The 16,923-nt window shown below is 39.8% G+C and overlaps 2 protein-coding genes across 2 annotated transcripts; both read right to left on the bottom strand.

Moving 5' to 3' along the window:
- Positions 1–7,068: 7,068 nt before the first annotated feature.
- LOC135255663 (achaete-scute homolog 1b-like) lies at positions 7,069–10,064 on the bottom strand. The gene is made up of 2 exons (XM_064337139.1): positions 7,961–10,064; positions 7,069–7,794 (listed from the first exon to the last, which is right to left on the bottom strand). The coding sequence occupies exon 1, from the start codon at positions 8,619–8,621 to the stop codon at positions 7,965–7,967; it is 657 nt and encodes a 218-aa protein (XP_064193209.1). The 5' UTR covers positions 8,622–10,064; the 3' UTR covers positions 7,069–7,794; positions 7,961–7,964.
- Positions 10,065–10,366: 302 nt separating this feature from the next.
- LOC135256163 (malignant fibrous histiocytoma-amplified sequence 1-like) lies at positions 10,367–16,424 on the bottom strand. The gene is made up of 10 exons (XM_064338007.1): positions 16,415–16,424; positions 14,912–15,800; positions 14,484–14,784; positions 13,850–14,036; positions 13,550–13,734; positions 12,675–13,171; positions 12,069–12,223; positions 11,654–11,852; positions 11,193–11,260; positions 10,367–11,109 (listed from the first exon to the last, which is right to left on the bottom strand). The coding sequence occupies exons 1-10, from the start codon at positions 16,422–16,424 to the stop codon at positions 11,075–11,077; spliced, it is 2,526 nt and encodes an 841-aa protein (XP_064194077.1). The 3' UTR covers positions 10,367–11,074.
- Between the last annotated feature and the right edge of the window lie 499 nt (positions 16,425–16,923).

Below are 16,923 nucleotides of genomic sequence, written 5' to 3'. Positions count from 1 at the left end.
GGGAAAAAATATGAATATTGAATAGGCTTCATACCTCAGCACATGTATAGATTGAGCAGATGCTTTTATCCACGCATAGCTAACATTCTTTTATATACAATCCCTTCCACGTATTCAGACGAGGGTACAATTAGCAGATCTATTCTGAATTGCATGTATGTGTCTGCACAGGACAGTATTCTCATTTTTCTTGATTCAACATCTTGATCTCAGCATTCCTACAGAAAATCGATCATTCAAATTCACACTAGACATATCCATCTGTATTATTCAGGTGTCTCAGACAAACAAAGCAGGAAAAAACACTTGTGAACTTGCAGGCCTCTGACTCTATGTGACATGCCACTGTAGAACTGCACTTCCTGACTGAGTAGAGCCCAAAGAGTCTGGCTTCACAACTCTTTTTACTTAAAGAATTTAAAGTAACTGACATCCTTATTTACTGAGTTTGCTGCTAATCTTGCCCAAAGCACAGCTTCGGTAAGATGTCTGAAACCTTGTAAGGCCACAGAGACCTGTTTAGAGTGTTCCTTCCTTATCACCTCTTCAATCACAGCCTGATGCTATCTCTCTATTCTAAGCTCTTCCAGGTAAGACCCCTTCCAATGGGATACATTCTCTCAAAAATAAAGATGAACCTGCACTGTTGATATACATATTTCATGAAAAGTCTTCATAAAATTGAACACTGCTGCAATTCTAAGTTCCTGCATGGGTTTACTCCACTGTGTTGCAGCTTTAAATTTCAAACTTCAAACAGACCTGCAGGTGCAAGAATCTCTGGAATATGTACAACTGAATATTAGACTCTATGCCACAGATGAGAAAATATTTAATATGCATTCTAACCAGCTTTATTGGAAAGCCGATAAATACTTACATATATAAATATTACAATATTATTATACAGTAACAAAGAGTGAGTAAGATCACAAAGAAATCCTGCAAAAATATGGCAATTCTTCATAAACTGAGATTGCTTCAGTAGGAGAAAAATGTATTTCATGTTTTTAAAAACATTATGGGCACCAATGTGGACAGCCCAGAAGCTGCACATGGCAGTTCATAATTGGTCATGATGTCACGCAGAGATGGAAGGCTTCAGCTGGTGGAATTTTAATTGTCTCAGTGCATCAGAGCAGCTCCTTTGGGTAATCAGGTACCTACAGTCTGCCTACTCCAGCTCCGAATAAAGTTTGTTCCTCCGGCACAATGACCATGTATCCCAACCGGTTTTTCCTGACCTCAGGTCTTATTGCTGAAATTTCTAAATTACCACTCATGCTCCTGTTTACCTTGATACCTTCAAACACAAAATCTACCTCAGCTCAGACACATGCTTTGCGCTTTTTCCTGTAAACTCTCTGAGTCGGTTTTCTTCTTAAACTGAACACAGAGAGTGAGCCTTGCATTCCTCAGTTTCTAATGAGATTAGTTATCATCTCAGTGACACCTCAGCCTCCTGCACAGTCACAGAGCAGTAATTGGATTAGGAGAGGGGGCGGAGCCCCGCAGACCCTCTCTTCCTCCTTAAGCGTGCAGATTTAACTGAGCTGGGACTCATGGCCTGAAGTGACGATGGACACGACTGTTGTTTTCTACATGGTGTTAATCCTGTGTTTGACCTGAGATTACCTGATGGGAGCTTAAATGTCTAAAAACTGTTGTTGTGTGTGATGGTTTCTGTGTGTTTGTTTCTATGTGTGTGTGTGTGTGTGTGTGTGTGTTTTTGTGTGAGTGTGCTTGTGTCAGAGTGTGTATGTATGTGTGTGCACATGCATGTCTTTGGGTGGGTGTGTGGATGTTTGTGTGTGTATGTGTGGGTGGGTCTCACCTATTCATTTTCTACAGCCGGCCATATTTGAGCAAAAACACAACAGATGTATAAAATTTTACTAAAATCTCTAGAATTTTATAAAAGTGGTGATAATTACTGGTCTTTGTTCAGATGGAAAAATTTATGAAGCCTTGTGGTAATTAGATGAAAGAAACATTTCTGCCACAAATATTTTGGAAATGGGTCAAATTTGACCAGAACACAACAGGTGGGTTAAATCATCCAGTAGAAGATACATTTTCACAATATTTTATCTGCACTGTGTGTGTATTGTCTGTACTGTGTCATTTTTATGAATAGGTTCAGTAGTTCTGATGTCCTGCATCAACTAACTCGTTCAGGTGTAAGATCACAAATATGAGTTTAGAATGTTCTTAACTCAAAGGGTTAATATAGATCATTATCAAATTTAAGCACTAACTCCATATTGAGAACCACATCGATTCAGTATATATTACATTACTCAGTATAGGTAAATATCATATTTTGTCACTCAGTAAATGTATAAGTAACATATTCAGTAACTCTAAATAACACTATATTCAATCGCTCAGTCAATATAGATCAATGTTTTACTCTGACTTAAGTCCAAAGGAATTTGTGTCAGCTCCATATGAATCTCTGGGCTACATTCTCTATCTTTTTCATTTCTGTCTCCCATTGGACCTGAGTAGATGCTATGGTTAGCTATTGTGTGATCATGAAACCTTAAATGAAGGTCCAGCCTAATTAACTGGAGGGGTCACAAGCTGATGGCAGGAGAATGGGGGCTCCTCACGTGCGTCACTGATGCTTAGGACCTCACCTCAAAGCCAAGGGGATGGAAAGATAGGGTTCAAGTCAGGTTTATGTCATTTCAGCTCTGTATTGCATCAATACAACAAGATATAGTTTACCAGCAAATGTTGGAGCATACCAGTTCGGACAGGAGAGAGAGAGAGAGAGAGAGAGAGAGAGAGAGAGAGAGAGAGACAGAGAGAGAGCTGGAGAAGGAAGGAGAGAGAAAGAAAGAGAGAGATATGGAGGGGGAGAGACAGATTAAACTTGTTTGAATTAAGTCCACGCTCAGCCTATTCAAGCAGCGTTCTGCACAAATCAGGGGCTATTGTTTGGCTCGCCGTAAAGTAGCGTCAATCATCTCCACCCCATTTTAGTATGACAGGAGAATTTATTACAAATTTGCTCTCCCCACATAATGAGGACCCCCTGCTCCGAAGCGAAGACCAGCCGATGGGGGACCGAAGATTTGCCCGGAGTGGGCTGCTTGCACCCTGGACAGACATCAAAGTGCCACGAGACGTCCAATCAGATTTGTCTTACAGACATTACATGATGAATATGGTGTGGCTGTGGCACAATGGTGCTTTTGTAGTGTCTGGAGCAGAGACCATTCAGTCTGCAGCAGCCTGCCAGAGTGGAAGTGAAAAGCAAAGGGCCTCCTAAACCATCCAATGGCTAATGCAAATTATGGAACCTGGCAGAACTGAGGCAAAGACCCTGTTGGGTCGTCAGGAGTTTAAACCCCTTTCAGTGGGAAGTGTTGTGTCAGTCAGAAGTGCTGGGCTACGAGCATTCAGCTTTGTTTAGTTTTTTTTAGTTTTTCTTTTTTTTTTTTTTTCGAAAAGGATTCTCTTTTCCATTCCTAGGCCCTCAAAATCAGAAGATACAGGAGCCTAAGGAATCAGTTTTTTTGTTGTTGTTTTTTAAAAATAATTTTTAGAAAGTATGCCAACCTCTAAGTTTGTACCACAGGGATAGTATTCTAAAACACAAGAGTTCCAGAAAATAGAGGTTAATACACTAACAACACTGTTAAACACAATAATAACAGACTGGGCACATCTATAGCTAGGTGAAGGCTGATAATAAATTATTATTGATTGATTGGAAACCAGCACACAAGTTCTTTGTGACCAAGCTGGGATCAGTCTGATATGACACACACACACACACACACACATGCTTGCAAATTTTTGTAGATCCAACCAATGCGTCAGGGGTTCTATCACATCATGCTACCAGGAATGTCAGAGGCTATGGGAAAAAATCTATGTGTAATTGCTGTCATTAATCACAGTCTGACTTTTTATGGCAAGGCCAATAATGTTCGTAAAGGAGGGCACCAGCAAGCAGCCTATGAGCTGAGTACATATGTCAAATGCCTGATGCACACCTGCATAAAATACCTAACAGCTTGGGAGCACAAGATAAAGATCACCGACACCATGATCTTACCTAGAAATATTTTTTAAAAGCTTTGCCTCTCAGACGCTACTGCGGTGGAACACTTGTACAAACCTCATTCCATGTGCCATAATGTAATGAATTCATTTTACATTACAAAAATGCCATTTTTGACATTTTCCTATGAGCAATAAAAATATCTTTAAAAGCTGCAAATTCCATTTGAATGTACTGATTCAGATTCTGTATAAAAACTTAAATGAATGAACATTTACAAAAGTATTACCTATCATTTAGCGCAATACTTTAATGCAATATGTTTTTATGTAGAGCAGCAGCCCCAAACATTTTTCATTTGCTGATCTTCTCTGCTCTGTTATACTGCCTATGATCATTCCACTATTAGTATCAATTTGTTAACATACTAACAGTAACAATCAAAAAAGGAGGTAGTCTCCATCACCCACATACTGACATAACGTGGTCATTAAGGATTTCATGGTACTGTTCCAAAGGGTCGGGGTGTAATCAAATTCACATGTACTCCCAGCCTACATAGATTCATCATTTCAAAGAACATAGTAATTTTTTTTCAAACTATCTGATTAAATAAAGGAAAAAATAAAAGGAGTAAATAATCAGGGACAGGCAACACTACAGCAGTGTAGTTTAAAGGTTAAGAAAATCAGCTTGTAATTTGAAGATTGTGGATTTGATCTCCAGGTGGGGCGCTGCCATTGTAGCTGTAAGCAAGATACTTCACTTGAATCACTTCAAGAAAAATGAATAAATTTAATGTATGGAGGGTAATCTGTGTAAGTTTATTGGGACACGGGCATCCGCTAAATGGCAAAATGTAACAAAACAAATGGCCTTGAACTTGTCTGTTGGCAAAATGTATTGTATTGTGTGTCTTTCCATATGCTAAGTTGTAGTAAAAGTATTTCATTTGTTTTTGTGTGCAGCCCTTCAAAACAATACAGTTAAGGGTGCTGTTCTTAATCTGTAAGTGTTCAAAAAGCATTGTTTAGGCCTATTTATATGCAAGGTTCTTATTATTGGGGAGGGCTCTGTTCTTAACGGTGGTTTTATTCTCTTTGTAATGTTAAAAATGGCAGCTGAAGCTCAGTTTGTCTTTTCTTCCATGCTTCCCTTGGTTTCACCAGTGATGTTTATTTACAATACAAAGGGGTGCATAATTCACTTAATGAGGCTCAGAAACGCTTACTAAAGTCTGGACAATGGGGTTTTGTGGTTTTCATTTTGAAGGAGAAGGACTGTTTGATTGGGCATGGGGTGTATGAATTCAAAAACCCAGTTGGGGATGCAAGTATTTGAAGTAGATGTTTCATTTTGGACAGATCTCAATGGGAAAACAAGAATTATGACCTGATGTATTCTCTCTTCCTTTTACTTTTCCTTCTGAACAGCGTTTTATTGAGGGGCTTAAATAAATTCAGTGAACCTGTTCCCTGTAAATCATATACTTATTGGGAAAAGATTAATGAAGAAAGGACATAATGAAGCTGAACATTGCATATCATGATACTCACCCCAAGTACAATGCAAGTATAGTTCAATGTGCGTGGCCACTTAAAAACAATACAACGTCTTTGTGGATATTGCAATAATGGTGCAGACTTCCGCAGAGCAAAAAGCAGAGTTTTGTTTTTTATAACATGTTAAGTGACATGTGATACAATTGCTGAATATTTTTGGATGTGAATGGAAAATTTGTTTGGTGAAATTTAAACCAACATAACATTTTCTCAAATTACTGTATACATTTACAATGAAAAGTGAACAGAGAAATATTCACCTCTGTTTTCACTGTCTTGTAAAACCTCCTGTTGCAAGGATTATGTGACCGAGTCATCCAAAGTCAAAATATGTTGAGGGGGTTGGGTCTTTGACCATTTCTCCATGTGGAATCTTGTTTGGTCCTTCAGTCTGCTCTTGTGAACTGCTCTCTGCAGTCCAAACCATAACTTTTCAAACAGGAAAAGACTGAGTTCTTCTCCTTCAAACTTTGTTGTATGTCGCTCTGGATAAGAGCGTCTGCCAAATGCCTGTAATGTAATGTAATGAGTTGACTATTGCAAAAACATTATTTTTTTGGTCAGTTAACCATTTCTTGGTTGAATTTACAGTATACTTGGGATCATTGTCTTGCTGAAAGATCTTTTTACTGCTAAGTTTTAGTTTCCTGGCAGAGAAAATCAGATGTTTGGCCAAATATCTTGGTTTCTTGCTGGAGTTCAGAATTCCATTGACCCTAATTAGATCAACAGGACATGTACAAGCAAAAAATAAAATAAAAATAATAATAATAATAATAATGACATAACATCAAAGATGCACCACCCTTTTTTCTACTGTGGATTTGATGTCTTTTTCAATATATGCATCTTTCTTGCAAAAGACTTGGCCAAACAGTTCAATTTTGGTCTCATCTGGGCATAACACCCAGACACGACAACACGCATGTAAACCTAAGTGAAATCATAGCACCATCGTGCTGTAGAATTGCTTGACCGTAGTCTCCCTGTTTCAGCACGACAGTAATGGAGATTGCAGTGCTCTCAATCTGTTGAAGAACAAAGCACGGCTGCAATGTGTAAAGGCCAGGGAACTGGACTAACAGCTCTGAGGTTGCAGGTTTACGTCCCAGGTGGTGCACTGTGATTGTGACCTTGAAAAGTGATCATCCAACTGTATAAATTGATAGCATGTAAATAAAATAGTATGTGGTGTCAATCCCTCTGCTAAAGGCCTACATGTAAATGGTACTGTATGTTGCTGCAGGACTGCAACGTCAAAGTATGTTCTTATCCAAATGCTCAATGGTGAAATACAATGTGTGTGGAGCAGCCAGTAAAACAACTGAACTTAAAATATGAGACAGAGAAAAACTGTGAAAGAGAAGGGGAGGGTAAAGAAATGCTTAAGACTACATCTTAATAAGTTTCATAAGTTGTGGTGTAAGTTTCTTCATGACTGATGAGTAGACAGTTTGTTGCATTCATAATCTTTTCAAAGTCAAAGTGTAGCATAAATAAAATATTTATTTATAGAATATTATACAAAAATATAGCCTATCTCTTAAAATTCATATGTACATTTAGTACAAAAATGGGGATACAAGTGCATAAATGGAAACACCAATCGTACATAGAAGTGAAAACCTTTCAAATAATTCTTTCAACAGATCAGATGTATAAATAGGTTATTAAAATGTGAAAATCCAGCACGTGAATGTTCGGAAAGTTCGGAGTATCGCGCCATTACCCCACGCTCGCACGTTTACGTCTTCTTATTATGCAGTTTAACGAGCGATACAAATTTAAAACGTAAACTAATTAAAAGCAACATTCACAAGAAAACGAATTAAACCGATCTTGCCATTTTCCAGTCATGGCCGACTCAGTGTTTAGTTCTGAAACTGTCGCTTTTCTCTGGAACTTTCCGGGACCGGTTTTTCAAATCGGTACAGCGACACAGCCAAATTACCTTTGAGTCAGGCTGCCTTCGTAGTTACAACTAAATATAGTTATTATAATTGCACTTAAATTAACTGTTACAATGTTAACTCGATTAACTTGGTGTCGTGCCCTTGTCCTTGGACGCCATGTCCGGTGAACCCAGTCGCGCACATTCGTAGCTTCTTCTGTTAGTCCTACTCCTGGGACCACAGCAATTGCCTTGTTGCATGGAAACGGCGAGGAAGAAGTACTCCGGATAATCCCCTTTCGTTTAAAGTTTATTTCTGGCACCTGCAATTGTCGGAAAGAAAAGGGAAATGATTAATATCAAAAACTTGAATGAACGAACCAATGGGTTTTTCCCCCACCACATTCTGCTTTAAAGTTGTTAACGTTGAACAGATTATTTTTGAACATAGGTTATTGGTTGTGAAAGCGTAAATGATATTTCATTTACCGGATCAGTATCTGTCGAACCAGGTAGTGAAATCCAACAGCTCCTGCTCCTCCGAACTTAGATGTTCATAGCTTCCGTCGTCCGATGAGTAGATAGAGTGGGGGGATTCCGGGTCCACCGAGTTGTTGTTAGATACGGTAGGGGACATAACCCCGCACTGAAACGCCGCTGACACCGCATCGTGTTCGTCGAGAAGATGCTGCAGCGCACGGATATACTCCACTGCCGAACGCAACGTTTCTACCTTGCTCATCTTTTTGTTGGCTGCCCCGTTGGGCACGTGCTGGCGTAGCGTCTGGAAACCCAAATTGACCTGTTTGACCCGGTTTCTCTCGCGCTCGTTGCGTCTGGCCACAGCGACAGGTTGCTGTAGTGGAAGAGTGTAGCCCAGCCCATTGAAGCTCAGCCTCCTTTTGCATCTGAGAAGTTCAGGCGAACTAGAGCGCTGTCTTTTCAGCACTTTGCCCTTGGTCTGCAGGCTTGCAACGTTGAGGATGCCGCATTCATGTGTAGAGGTTTCCACAGTGACCGGGGAACGGCCCTCCGAAATTCTAACAGTATAAGCGCCCTGCCTGGTTTGTGTTGTAGTGATTTCCATTGCTTCTGAGTTAAGATATACAACTAACTGAAATAGGTTACTCACATAAACCCTCTCACACATTAAGCAATTAACGAGCTGGAGAAGTAGACCACTGTTTAGTTCCCTTACGTAGACTGTGTGTCTCGGTTTGTGGTCTTGGATTTAAATCCTGACGGTACCTTCTCCAGTGGCTGATCTGAAGCGAACTTTGGCAGCTCTCCTCTTTTTCAACACGCGCCCTACACCCCACCCCTTTAAAGATGCACGCTTCCTTGGAAGGACCCGCCCCGCTGAGTGATTCTTCTGCTCACCGGCTTCGCGAGCCAGGCGCGTGGCTCCGGGGAGCTCAATGAACAATTCGCGGCTTTCAGAGCACCCGGAGCACGCGCTGTGCTCATTTACATTCTAATATAGCCAGCTCGAAAGCCTATTGGTTAATTCTAATGAGCAGCGACGGGGCGAACACAAAGAAGGGAGAAGATGAATGCTTTGGTTCCTTGAAATGTCTATTGAATTTGACAATGCACCACTGGCAAGACTTCAAGTTTTAAGAGTTTCTGCTTCTCCTCAACCTACCCGTCTCCTCTCCGCTTTCAAAACTTTGAATACCACGGGCGTACTCGCTGGTATCCAGGTTACTGTTTGCAAGAACATAACTGAATTATATTTAACTTTGGAAGTGTTATTAGAAGATCCAGTGCGAGTTCTATTGACTTTCTGTGTACAGGCTATAGGTCCATGCTACAAGTAAATGCTTAAAGAACTTGTAGTAGCTATAGGTCTGTATGTGTTTTTTTATTTTAATACATTGAATAAATTTGGTCCAAAATATTTGTTAGAGAAGTCTGTTTATGTTAATAAACGTCCGATGTACATAGACCATATTGTAGGCTATGGAGACTATTAACGGGCGGCATAACTGATATAATATATTACATGAATTTCGTATCTACATTTGCTCCATTTACACCCTTGTATATTCTCGGAGAAAGAAAAAACGATCGTCTTTAAGGAAAATACTTTGGCCTATCTGGGACATAAAGCCAAATTTAATTTAAAAGCTCTTGCGGACTCTCTCTTCCTGTATTTAAGGTACAACTAGACTATATAGTCATGTAAATATTGCTTCTGGTGGGCATGATTTAATAAGCAAATGCATCGTACTCTCAAAACACTGACCCAAAAAAATCAACATGCATTCCATATAAATTAGTGAGTGTGATTTGCAATATAGAAGTCGACATATGTTCTAAATGAGCGTCATTTAAAAATAAACAGCATTTGAGTGATTTAGGCCTGCTGTGTTGACATAACATTGGCTGTCATGCTATGTGTTCGCTTTCAGGACATTAATAACAAATGAAACAACAATGAAATAAATTAGCCTACTTTCGTGCATATTTTCAGTACAATCTTCACTAATTACTCAAGATGGGGACACACTCATATGACGTTCACAACAAGATAAGAAATCTATTGAACATGCTCTTCCCCTGTCATGTTAAATTTGATTTTGAATAATCGGAATAAACTGAAATTAAACAGAAATTAAGGGAGAAGTGGCCACTCACCCGATATTTTCCTATCAGAAAAGTCAAAGCCATGTGGACATATAGCGCCATCTAGCAGTGATTCAGAAAGACAGTAGATTTATGCTGGTGTGAACTGTTGAAACCGACATAGATTTAATTGTCCCATCTGTTTTTCTGTGTGTTTACCAGAGGCAATCAGTGCGACTTAGAACCTTGAGCTGCATCGTTTCTATTTTAAATTTCATTTTTGAAGAGAAAGTCAGTTTGATCAACACTTCAATTGTGAGAAAGAAGAAGAAGAATCCTAGCAAAAACAACAGGAGTCCTGCATACACTTGGTGCTTGGCCCCCTAATAATCACCTCTGTAGTGGTGAACATGTTAGCTAGATGTTGTAATAGCCTGTAGGCCCTTCACATTGCAAACCTTTTCTTAGTTTGCTAGGCAAATTGCATTGCTTTCATACACTATGTTAAGATAATGTGTAGCATTATGAAAACATTACATAATGCTTAGGACTTCAAATATTACAGACAACAAAATACCTTTGTAGTTAAATTAATCTAAGCAGATGCAGTTACCAATGCACCTGCCAACTGTGAACACATTAATGTCCCTGGCTATATACAGCATATAACCAATGAATAAATTTTCCTCTCCAAACTACAGCATCTCTTCCTCAATACTGTACAAATCACACAAATGCTACATACACAGAACTAAAGTTCAATGAAATTTAACATCAACTGTCATAATTGATTAGCCTCTACAAAAATTCAATAAAATAATGAGCATGTTTGTGCTCAAAAGTAGTGTTTGTGATTATATATTATATATATTATATATTATAACTCAACATTCATTAAAGATCACAATCGGTTATCATTTGAAAGTCATGTCCTACATTTCCTTCTTTGTTTGAAGGTTTGTGCCTGCTTGGGAGGGCATTTAGAGAGCGGAACGAGGGGCAACAGCTTCCTCCAAGGTGGCATTCATCACCTTTTCAGTCATTATCAGACTTTGAACGTGCCTTGGGTACTGTAAAAGCATAAAGACATACTGAATGTTCACACAGATAGATATTTTTGTTTGCTAAATGTTAGTATAATAAATAACACTACCTTTTGGGAATAGTAGTTCTGTCCGGTGTGTATGCCCATTGCAGCAAACCATCTTATCATCTTTCTGGCTGTGTAAAATAAGTAAATAAATAAATAAATGGAAAAAACCCATACTACTTAAAAGCATAACACATTCAATATATATCATATTATATTAATTAATACTACTTTGCACCCTTCATCATTGTACATCACCTTTTGTACTAAAAATATTGTCTTAGGAAAGCATTTGCAACGTAAAATGGCAGTTGTAACATTCAATTATTTAAACAAGAATAATATAGTATACTCAGAATATTATAGTACTGTCATATACACTGAAGAATGCTTCAAATCCACGATGTTTAGATGTTGGGCACAACATTTCTCATGTAAACTGATACAATAGGTCAAGATGAAATTAATGTTCATGCTGCCCCAACACCCGAAATGCTCCCATAGGAAATCAATCCTAAACGTACATGTTATAAAGGTTATGGCCGTTAAGCTCCTTCCAGTCTGGCCAGGCGAAGTGATCAGAGCATCCATCCTCTGTACAGGGGCTGCACACATACAGGCACAAACCAGGCCACTGTTGTGCGAGCTCGATCAGCCTTCGCAGGACTACCAGGATCATGTCCCAGGACGGGCACCGCATATCCACAGCCGTGTTCACGTGTGCTGAAATGCGCATGAAGCACACAAACTCTAACATACGCATGAAACGCCCTTGCACTGACACACACATGAAATGCATGCATGCTCACACACGCATGAAGCATGCTAACTGGCATAAAACATAAAACAAACATAGGCTCAAATACACACAAAATGCAGAGGCTCTTGCACACTTAAGACACAAACTTTCATATGATACACTTAAAAAATTTTTTTTACCAGAATGATGTTGTCTTTTGCAGCGAATCTCAATCAGTTGATCACCACTTAGGCACTTTTCTTTGAACAGTACCAGTCTGTTACTGGCACAAACTAGGCAGTGGTCTTTACCCACCCAGTGAACAGGGTAAAAGGAACAGATCTTGATGATAAGTCTAGAGGGGGAAAGGGAGTAGATTTTATACCATACTGTTTCTACATTCCTTTAAAAAAAAAAGCCTGTAATGTCAAAGAGAGCTCTAAAGCTTAATTCTCAACTCAACATTGCAACAGAGATAATCTGTGTGAACTAAACTGTGTTCTTGGCTAGAAATAGCTGTACAAAATAAGTATTGTACCTTACTGAACCTGTGTTTAGCAGTTGTCTATGACCATGAAATGCACTTTTTGTACGTCGCTTTGGATAAAAGCGTCTGCCAAATAAATGTAATGTTATAATTAATTTGTAAGAGCTCACTCAGATAATTAGAGGCACCCAAAAAGGCACAGGTTACTGTACTGGTTTAACAAGAACCCCAGCAGCATATGTGAATGCAACTGAAAGACACCGGCATGTGTCTTGGTGAGCATGCTGAAGGATGTTGCTGGGTCATGAATACAAATCACCTTTGGAAGAAGCCGTGTGGCATCTCAGGTAGGAAATAGACCTGAACCTGAATGTCGTCGTTCCTGTCTTCTCCCCACATCTTCAGCACAACGCTATTGTCCTTCAGGTGGCTTGGGAACAAGCAGGCACCATCCCGATTGTACACAGAGGTGTCTAAGGGCTCCCACCTCTCGTTTGGCACAAAGTCACGAGCTTTGGGGTTCAGGGGACTGGTCAGCTGGGCAGGCAGACAAATTTCAAACTGTTGCAAAAGGCCAAGGACCATTCCATCACTGCTCCTGGTCCCAACAACCACATCGAAAAAATCCTTATCGTCAATCTCCAACTCCTTCAAGGACTTCCGCAAGAGAACCCGTATGGCTGCGCTGTGTAGGGTGGCTTTCCCCTTCAAGTCATTGATCCATTTGTCCCTCTGTACCGAAAGAGAATTCTCTTCCATAAGCTCGTCCCTGGAGATGCCCTGCAGCTGATCCACCAGGTCATGTCTCACGACTGTCTGTGCCAAAGCAGAATCAATAAAAAAGTTATCAATGGGTGGTAATGCAATGCAGGCTTTATGGAACAGCCCATACAAGTTAGAAGTTGCAGGTTCAAATCGCAGGTGGGGCACTGCCTTTGTACCCTAGAGCATGGTACCTGAATTTCTACAGTAAAATATCCAGTTTTAAAAGCAGAAAACATATAAGTCACTCTGCAAACAGCTACTGCTAAATAAACAGTGTAATGTTGAGATCAAATAACTGACAAGTTTTTGCCACTATAAGCCACCTCATCCCCTAGACTCATTATGTGGCTGAGGTTCAAAATATACTAAGGATGCTGGAGCAGGAAAAGTGCAGGTTTGTACAGTAAAAATCAAGGGGGAGATACAGACCTTGAATAGCTTTATGAGGAAAGATGGCTCTACAAACACAGTCTCCTTCAAGTCAGCAATCTCCTCATACCACACTATTATCCCAATCTGGTGGAGGTATCGTAAAATGGGCTGCAGGTCTTCCTGGTCTAATTTCTCAAGCTTCCCCTTCAGCTCGTTCAGAATTTCCTCAAAAGACATTACTCCTGTGCAATTAACAAAATAAAGTATTGTTAATTGCTTCAGCAATACATTTTACACTCATGGAAATCACTGAATTAGCTCCATACAGGGTTTTATCAAAAAGAAGAACTGACTAACCATGTCCAGGAAAGTCTGTGTCTTCTTTTAGCTCTTTGATTGATGATTCTACTTCTTGATATAATTGTGGCAATATCTTCTCTATATTGGGAAACAGAGCCTTATTCTCCACCTGGCACAGAATGTAGTCTTGAATCTTTTCAATTTCCTCAGGTTTAGTGCAGTCCATGGCTACAAGGTCAAGGAACTGCAAGTAAGCATCAAAGTTCCCTGTTAAGATTTGAATGAGTAAGAATTTGTGGAAACCTTTTAAAAACTACTGCAAGAAAAATTCCTTTAAGATTCTCAAAATCTATGTCTTAATACAGGCCCAAAGAGGTATTCCAGGAACTCCAGTAGATATCATCATTCACATCATCTGTGCCTACTAAATGCACTAAAATCATATAATTAAAATCTAGCAGTATAATATCAAAGACAGTAGTGGAAAGTTGTGTAAACATATTGTTGTGTTTTGTCAGGTCTCAAAATTGTGTTCAATACATTTTCCTGCAGAAAAAAACAATGTGTGATCCGCATGTATTCAAAACACAGCTGGAAAGGCTTGTTAACGTTATTCACAACAACATTATAAAACTGTACTACAATGTTGTATAATGTTTGCTGAAACATTTCATGCTGTCGGGGCTTCTACCTTTATGTTGTGTTCAGCACAGTGCTGAAAATGTCTCAGTTGATCAGAGAACTGTGCAGTCTTGTTCCGGTCCTCCTCAAGGTTTCTCTTCCACCTCTCTAGGTTTGCCTTTTGTTCTTGGAACATGTCTCTTATCTTCTTCTCAATGTCCTCCTTCTTCTCCTGCACGTCCTCCACACCCCTGCACTCATCGGAGTGGGTCCCCACAACCAGCACCACAGCGTCAGGAACCCTCAGATGCACATTTTTGATCCAGAAGCTGACACAGTCTTTGAAAGACTGAGGATTCCTAATATCATAGCTGAAACATATAAAGACAGAAATAGTTTTTGGACACTGAATGTTTTTGGTATCACTGTTAATCATTAGATCAGAGTATATATCGTCAACTGGCTACTAGAATAGAATCGAGCAGTCAGCTTTCGTACCTGGCCAGATTGACGGCGAGGATGACAAATGCCTGAGGTGTGATGAAGACATGGTGAGTGAAGTAGTACTCCTCGTGTCCAGCAAAGTCCCAGAAGAGAAAATGGAAACCACCCAACTGCACCTCGCTGATTTCAATGCCCACAGTGCGGTCGGCGACATCCACCTCCACAGGCAAACCCTTCCTCAGGCTGTAGCATATTGTGGACTTGCCAGCCATGGAGGAGCCTAGGAACATGGTCTTGACCCTGCGCACACACTGCTCGCTGATCCCCAAGCTACTGAAGTAATGCTTTATGCTCTTCACCCCACCAGCGCACACCTCTTCCGGCGGCTTCCGGAGCGGGTTACCATCGGCCTTAAACTTCGTCAGGTCCGTGTTCAAAAACAGACGGGAGGGCAGCTCTGTCAGCTTGTTGTTTTTCACATAGAGCTCCTTCAGGCCACACAGGGCCTCCAGTACCTTCACATCCTCCAGGTGGTTGTTGGAGAGGTTGAGATACCGAAGGCTTTTACACTGTCCTAGGTCTAAGGGGAGCTCTTTCAAGCAATTGGTACTCAGTTTGAGGAACTGCAGCTTCTCCAGCTGGGAAAACACACCCTCTGGGATTTTTGTGATGTTATTTTGGCTCAAGTATAGTATCTCCAAATTACTGAGCTCCTCAATCTCCTGAGGAAACTCTGAGAGGTCATTGGCAGACAGGTTGAGCTCTTTCAGGTAACACAGTGCTGAGATCCCACTCACACTTTTCAGTCTGTTATTCTTTAGGTTCAGGGACAGCACATCAGTACTGAGACACAAAACCTCTTTGGGTAGCTTTTTGAGTTTCTGTCTGGAAAAATCACTCTTTTCCCTTGGTTTAAAGTCTAGGAGGAAAATTGCAAACAGTGCTCAGAAAACTTAAAGAAACAGATCTATCGGTCCTGGCATATATCGGCATAAATACAATTAAATCATAAAGCCTGAGACACCCTTCCAGTCCTGTTTCAGAAATCTGACAAACCTGATAAACGAGTTGATTACAACACAGATGACTCATTTCACTGATCATGACGGTATTTCCTGATACATTTCTGAGAACTAGAATCACTTCAAAATAAGTTTTCATTGTAATATGAAACTAGGATCAAATACAATAGTATCATTCATTTGCATGCAGCTGTTCATAATTTGTATGAAATCTTTCTTGGGTCCCTTGAAATACAAATCCATGTGTTAAACTCTTAACTCCTGAGCTAAGTTCAATGGCTACATCATAATTCGACGTAGTGTCTTCAGTAGAGAAAGCTTTAATTTACTGGATCATAAGAAGATATATATTTTACACAATTACCAAAAAGCTGACATAGATTTTCTGTTCTCGATTAGTAAAAAGAGCAGCTACCTTGTTGTGTTTCTGTGAATTAAAACTAAGAAATTTATACTTGCCATTTGACTGTGCCATCTTTCTTGTGATATGTAGTTCCTGTATCAGAGCAGCATTGTTAAAAGAGTTAGGACAGACCTAGAGGCATATCCGTAAATTGGTGCTAAACTGGAAGCTAATGTTTGAAGAACACCAGTTTCACTTTGACACCGATGCTGGATATATCACTATATGTCCACACCCCCATATGAGCAAGGAACCCTGTGATTGGTTATTGGCAGCACTTCCTGCATCAGTAAGCCCGGATCAGTTACAGCTACTTCCTGTACTAGGTGAGCACTGGGACTGACCTGTGGGGAGCTTTTACCTCACAATTTGTTTTCAGCTAGAAGGCAGTGATTAAAAAAGGTCACTTCTTTTGAAAAGTAAAAACCTGGACACTTTATATGTCTCTTTGATTGCAGCCTACATTATTTACACCACTATTTATACAGTATTTATCAAGGAATACCTCCTGACATTTTAACAAAGATCTGATCATAACAGAATGGTTGAAACATGTTTTAATCAGTTTAGTTGCTAAGGTAAAATTTTCCACACCCAAAGAAATAACAACCTCATCTGGAACAACAAGGGCCTAGTATTTT

The sequence above is a fragment of the Anguilla rostrata genome, chromosome 5 (assembly GCF_018555375.3).
Source record: "Anguilla rostrata isolate EN2019 chromosome 5, ASM1855537v3, whole genome shotgun sequence".
Classification (NCBI taxonomy): domain Eukaryota; kingdom Metazoa; phylum Chordata; class Actinopteri; order Anguilliformes; family Anguillidae; genus Anguilla; species Anguilla rostrata.
The sequence above is the reverse complement of the archived record's forward strand: the minus strand, read 5'-3'. Positions and strand labels throughout refer to the sequence as shown.

Bases quoted from the DNA above. Each gene is read 5' to 3' on its own strand.
- LOC135256163 (XM_064338007.1), bottom strand. The intron at 13,172-13,549 runs GTCTGTATCTCC...GCTTTGGCACAG, and splicing joins TCCTCATAAAGCTATTCAAG to ACAGTCGTGAGACATGACCT. The intron at 11,853-12,068 runs GTAAAAAAAATT...TGCGCATTTCAG, and splicing joins CAAAAGACAACATCATTCTG to CACACGTGAACACGGCTGTG.
- LOC135255663 (XM_064337139.1), bottom strand. From the start codon at position 8,621: ATGTGTGAGAGGGTTTATGTGAGTAACCTATTTCAGTTAGTTGTATAT.